This window comes from Nannospalax galili, unplaced genomic scaffold (assembly GCF_000622305.1).
Source record: "Nannospalax galili isolate Female #2095 unplaced genomic scaffold, S.galili_v1.0 scaffold1097, whole genome shotgun sequence".
Lineage (NCBI taxonomy): Eukaryota > Metazoa > Chordata > Mammalia > Rodentia > Spalacidae > Nannospalax > Nannospalax galili.
In genome coordinates, this window is record NW_008340640.1 from 1,719,041 (window position 1) to 1,725,040 (window position 6,000).

Consider the following 6,000-nt stretch of genomic DNA (forward strand, 5'->3'; position numbering starts at 1 on the left):
GGTTCCAGGCCCTACAGTAGGACATTTAAGTGCTTTATTAAACACATTAATTCTACAGGATGCTAGATATTATCCCAATTTTATATAAGTAAGAAAATATAAATATTAAGTACTGTGCTTCACACAATAAGCAGGGCAGAAACAAGATTTGATCCAAGTCGCTGATTCCAAAATCTGACTTTTTAGACTATACCACATTTTCTCCTTAGAAGGACTATGAGTCAGAAAAGTATTTGTTCATGCACGTGATCAAGTCATTATCATTATTGTTATTTTCTGGGTGGTGGATATTGCAGAAATAGTGTTGGAATATAATAGAGCACAACCATAGTACCAGCTACTTGAGAGGCTGAGGCACAGGCTTGAGTCCAAAAGTTCAAGACCAAACTAGGCAACCTAGTAAGGCCCAATCGCAGCTTTTTCTGTTTACATGATTATATTTTACCAATCATTTGTTTTTAAATTTTTACAGGTAGATGGACTATAAGGCAATTGCTCAACAAACTGCCCAAGAAGTTTTCAGTTACTATCAAGATATATCTGGCTGGAAAGTGATTAAATCTTCAGTAAGAAAACAAATATTACAGAGGTTTTTTGTTCTGTTTTGTTTTTTTATTTCAATGAAAGTTAACTTTAAAGGCACTTTAAGATTTTATAAACAAAAATATAGTTTTATATTGTTACTTTTTGTTTTCATTTTTTCTGCATCTGACAGTTAATTTATTTCTGGATTTTATTCCCTTTGAGAAAAAGGTAACTGTTTCCAACAAGCCTTCTAAAGTATTTCCTGGAAATCTGTGAGTACAATTTTCTACTTACACTCATTGCTTTAAATTCAATGAAATTACCAAATCTAGACATCAATACCACTTCATAAATAGAACAAACTATTTGATAGTAATTAAGAAACAAAGTATGGAGTCATGAGATAGAAATAAAATAGAGTGATCACATACCATGCAACAGTTTCTAACATGAATAATATCACAAAGTCCTTCTAGCCTAGCGATGTCACTTAGTGGTGGTGTAACATGCACAAGGCCCTGAGATTCATCCCTAATACTATAAAGCCACATATACACACACATACATTCCTTCTAATTCCTTAGGGTAGAATATTCATGTAAAATTACATTGGTCTTTATTATTTATATGTGTTATGAGTATATTGCCTGCATGTATGTACGTGCACCCATGTCATGCAATGCCCAAAGAGGTCAGAAGAGGATGTCAGATCCCCTGGAACTAACGTATTGGATGGTTGTTAACTGCCTTGTGGGCACTGGGAACCAAACCCGGATCGTCTGTGAGAACAGCCAGTTCTCTTAACCACTGAGCCAGCTCTCCATCCCCAACATTGCTCTTTTCTTGTTAACAATAGTGTTCTATGGTCTTTAGAACCCTTCCCTCAAATAAACACTAAAATTTATTTTTTCTCCTCAATTTTTTCTTACTCATGAGTACAGGTTTTTTTCTGTAAATTGCTTTTAAGGATATTATTGAGGATCTTGTTTCAAATATAAGCACACTAAGGGTAATTGTGCCAACATATTTTAACCTTATTTTTAGATTTGTTCATTTATTGCTACTGATATCTGATATCACATATGTTCCCTTAGATCGTCCTGCTATTGAGAGAACCAAAACCAATTCTTATTAGTTCTTTTCTTTTAGAAACTAATTGTTTAAAATACTTCACATTGTACATCATTTTTTCCCATCTAGCTGCAATCTATCCATGTTTGTACCCTGTTTCTCTTGGGTATTTGGTTGTTTGAGCTAGGTCTCACGAATGCTGGCTCTTCCTGCTTTAGCCTTTTCCATACCGATTTTTTTTAAAATTAATGGACAAGGTTGGCATGATTTCTCCTATTCATTTCAGTAAGTACCAAGAAAATAATTCCTTCTTTTGTTATCTAAGCAACTGAAGACTCAAATAGTGGTACTTTCAAAACTAAGCTGAGGGACAACAGGTACACTCAAGCTGAAGAATACTAAGGGGAAAAAATTTAGATAGTCTGATGTTGAGTTTAAATTGTGAACTTGACACAGTCTAGAAGCACCTAGGAAGAGAGGCTCAGTGACGTGTTGTCTAGATCAGACTGGCCTGTGGGCATATCCATGTTTGTTTCATAATGTCTTGATTACATTCACTGATAGTATGGGTAGAATCATTCCCTGGGTTTAGATCCTGGACTATATATATGTTGATGGGGGCGGGGGAGGCAGTGTTAGCAAACTTGCATGAATTTATTTCTGTCTACTCCTGACTGGATATGAAGTGGCTAACTATATTCAGTTCCTACTGCCTTGACTTTCCTATGGTAATGGCCTAAAACCTGAAATTTTGAACTAAAATAAACTTTCTCCCCTAAGTTACTTTTTGGCAGGGTCGTTTATCACAGCAACAGAACTGAAACTAGGAAAGATGTTGGCTTCTTGGTACTTTACATATAAAACTAATGCAGACTGTAACCTATGTATCACAGAAAACTTAGAAATCCTTCATTCTATAAACACTTCTTATTTGTATGTAAACAGCACATAGAGTTAAACATCATCCTTCAGGCTGTTTTAAAGGCTTTATGAATCATCTTATCAGGAATATTTTATTATGATCTTACATGAATAACTAGACCATCAGTGGTGGTGCATGCCTTAAATCCCAGCACTCAGGGAGGCAGGGACAAATGGATCTCTGTGAATTTGAGGCCAGCCTGGTCTACTGAGCAAATTCCAGGCCCTCTGGGAATATAGGGAGACCCTGTCCCCCAAAATAAAGCAAACAGTACAACAAAAAGAAATAAATCATTAGACCCACCTATTCAAAAGGGAGGCTGTTAAAAGGATGCCAGTGCGAGGGGTGCAGCTTGCCGAGGGACATTTTAAATTCTACGTCCTGAACACTGGTTGGGAAAATGCTTTCTTAAATTCTGTTTCAAAATTAAGATTAATTAAAAAGTACATGAAATTCAATTTTGCATTCATATTTTCTCAAGCATATTTTCTCACTGATTCTAAATTTTCTGTGCTTATGTGCATAAAGAGATTGACTCCGCTTATATTTGTCTCTGTGTGGATTATTTTAGATCAGTTATGGCAGGTATTTAGGTTTTAAAAAGAAAATCAAGCTGACCATGTTGGGCAGGTTGCTTCATTTGACCGTCTGTTTTCCCCAGCCTGGAGTAGAAGGAAGTGAAATAAATTGCCATCAAGTCAGGAGAAACCTGGACCATAAATTTCTCCAGTACTTCAAAGCATCACAGTTTTAAACAATGGTGAATAATTAAATCAGGAAGCTTTCATATGGATTTAGAATGGAAAACTGTGGAGACCTACACTTACGGAATATATTACATGGTCCAGTATCATCTGCCAAACTAGAGTTTGGGAAAATGATACCCTATTATTGGTTTGTTTGTTATTTTTAATTTTTAATTTTTTAGTTTTGTGTATGTGTGTCTGTGTGTACATGGGTGCCTGTGTGCGAGTGCTGACTGAGGCCAGAAGAGAGCATCAGATAGATCACTGAAGCTAGAGTTACAGGCAGTTGTGAACCATCCAACATGAGTGTTGGAATTGAACTCTAGTCCTCAGTAAGAACTCTTAACTGCTGAGCCATCCCTCAGGCCCTGTTATTACTGAGAAAGGTGCACATCTTGTCATGTGTGGAGGGCAGAGTGTATTGAGTGTATTGCCTCAAAGTAAGTAGGTGCACCCATGTCATGCAGACAAGAAGAAATAACAAAAATCAGGGCAGAAATTAATAAAATCAAAACTAAGGAAACAATAATAAGAATCAATGAATCCAAGAGCTGGTTCTTTGAAAAGATAAACAAGATTGACAGACCGCTGGCCCAGTTAACCAAAAGAAAGAAAGAGCACCTAAAATCAACAAAATCAGAGATGAAAGTGGAAATATCACAACAGACACCAGAAAGATGCAGAACATTATAAGGGAATACTTTAAAAACCTATATGCTACTAAATTTGAAAACATAAAAGAAATGGATATCTAAAGGCATGGGAACCACCAAAACTAAACCAAGAAGAGATTAACAGCTTGAACAGACCCATAAAACATAAGGAAATTGAAAGAGTAATACAAAACCTCCTGACTAAAAAAGCCCATGACCAGATGGATTCACAGAAGAATTCTATCAGACATTTAAAGAAGATCTACATCCAATACTACTTAATTTATTCAAAAAGACAGAAATGGAGGGAGAACTTCCAAATTCCTTCTTGAAGCCAGCATCACTCTTAATACCCAAACCAGGTAAAGACACAACCAAAAAAGAAAACTGTACACCCATAACCTTAATGAACATAGTTGCCAAAATTCTCAACAGAATACTTGCAAACCACATACAGACACACATCAAAAAGGTCATTCAGCATAATCAAGTAGGCTTTATCCCAGAGATGCAGGGATGGTTCAATATACGCAAGTCAATAAATGTCATAAATCATATAAATTTAGGGCTCAAAGACAAGAACCACATGATCAACTCAATAGATGCACAGAAGGCCTTTGACAAAATTCAACACGCATTTATGTTCAAAGTCCTAGAGGAAATTGGACTGGAGGGAACATACCTCAACATAATTAAAGCCATACATAACAAACACACAGGCAACATCATTCTAAATGGAGAAAAACTGGAAGCATTCCCATTGAAATCAGGAACCAGGCAAGGCTGTCCACTATCTCCACTTCTCTTTAACATAGTGCTTGAAACTCTTGCAAGAGCAATCAGACAAGAGCAGGAAATTAAAGCAGTAATAATTGGAAAAGAAGAGATCAAATTATCCCATTTTGCAGATGATATGCTATTATATGTAAGAGACAACAAAAATTCCACCAGAAAACTCCTAGAAATTAACACGTTCAGTAAAGTGGAAGGTTACAAAATTAACCTACAAAAGTCTATAGCCTTTCTATATACCAATAACAAGCAATTGGAGAAAGAATACACATTCACAATTGCTGCAAAAAAATATCTTGGAATAAATCTGATGAAAGACACCAAAGATCCCTACAATGAAAATTTTAAACCGTTAAAGAAATTGAGGAAGACATCAGAAGATGGAAGGACCTCCCGTGCTCATGGACTGGAAGAATTAATATGACCATCCTACCAAAAGCCATTTATAAAGTCAATGCAATGCCAATCAAAATCCCTATGACATTTTTCACAGAATTGGAAAAAAAAATCCTAAGATTCATATGGAAGCAAAAAAGACCTTGCATAGGCAATTACAGAGCTATAGTCATAAAAACAACATGGTACTGGCACAAAAATAGACCTGTACCTCAATGGAAAAAAATTGAAGACCCAAATATGAGTAAATGCAATTTCAGCCACCTGCTATTTGACAAAGGGGCCAAGAATATTCACTGGAGGAAAGAGCATATTCAGCAAATGGTGCCGGCAAAACTGGATCTCCACCTGTAGAAGAATTAAACTAAACCACTATCTTTCACCTTTCACAAAAGTCAATTCCAAATGGATCAAAGACCTCAATGTAAAAACTCTGAAACTGTTATAAGAAAACATCAGGAAAAACCTCCAATATACAGGGGTAGGAATGGATTTTCTAAATCGGACATCAATTGCTCAGGAAACAAGGTCAAGCATTAACAAATGGGACCTCATTAAACTAAAAAGCCTCTGTACATCAAAGGAGGCAACCAGGGAAGTGAAGAGAAAACCCACAGAATGGGAGAAAATCTTCACCAGCGACACGTCTGACAGAGGTTTAATATCCAGAATATATAACGAATTCAAAAAACAAAGCATCAAGAAAGGAAGTAACCCAATTAAAAGTTGGGCTAAGGAGCTGAACAGAGAGTTCCCAAAAGAAGAAATAAAGATGGCTAAGAAGCATCTTACATTATTAGTAGTTAGGGAAATGCAAATTAAAACCACCCTAAGGTATCACCTTACCTCAATCAGACTGGCTAGGATCAAGAGAACAAATGATACCAAATGTTGG

General features: G+C 36.1%; 1 protein-coding gene across 1 annotated transcript in view; it reads left to right on the forward strand.

Moving 5' to 3' along the window:
• Stard6 (StAR related lipid transfer domain containing 6) overlaps window positions 1-6,000 on the forward strand; it is a 33,738-nt gene that overhangs the window by 3,617 nt on the left and 24,121 nt on the right. Inside the window, exons 3-4 of the mRNA XM_008835682.3 lie at window positions 473-566; window positions 748-797. Of these exons, the coding sequence (XP_008833904.1) occupies window positions 477-566; window positions 748-797 (140 nt within the window). The 5' untranslated portion in view covers window positions 473-476. The remainder of the gene's footprint in view (window positions 1-472; window positions 567-747; window positions 798-6,000) is intronic.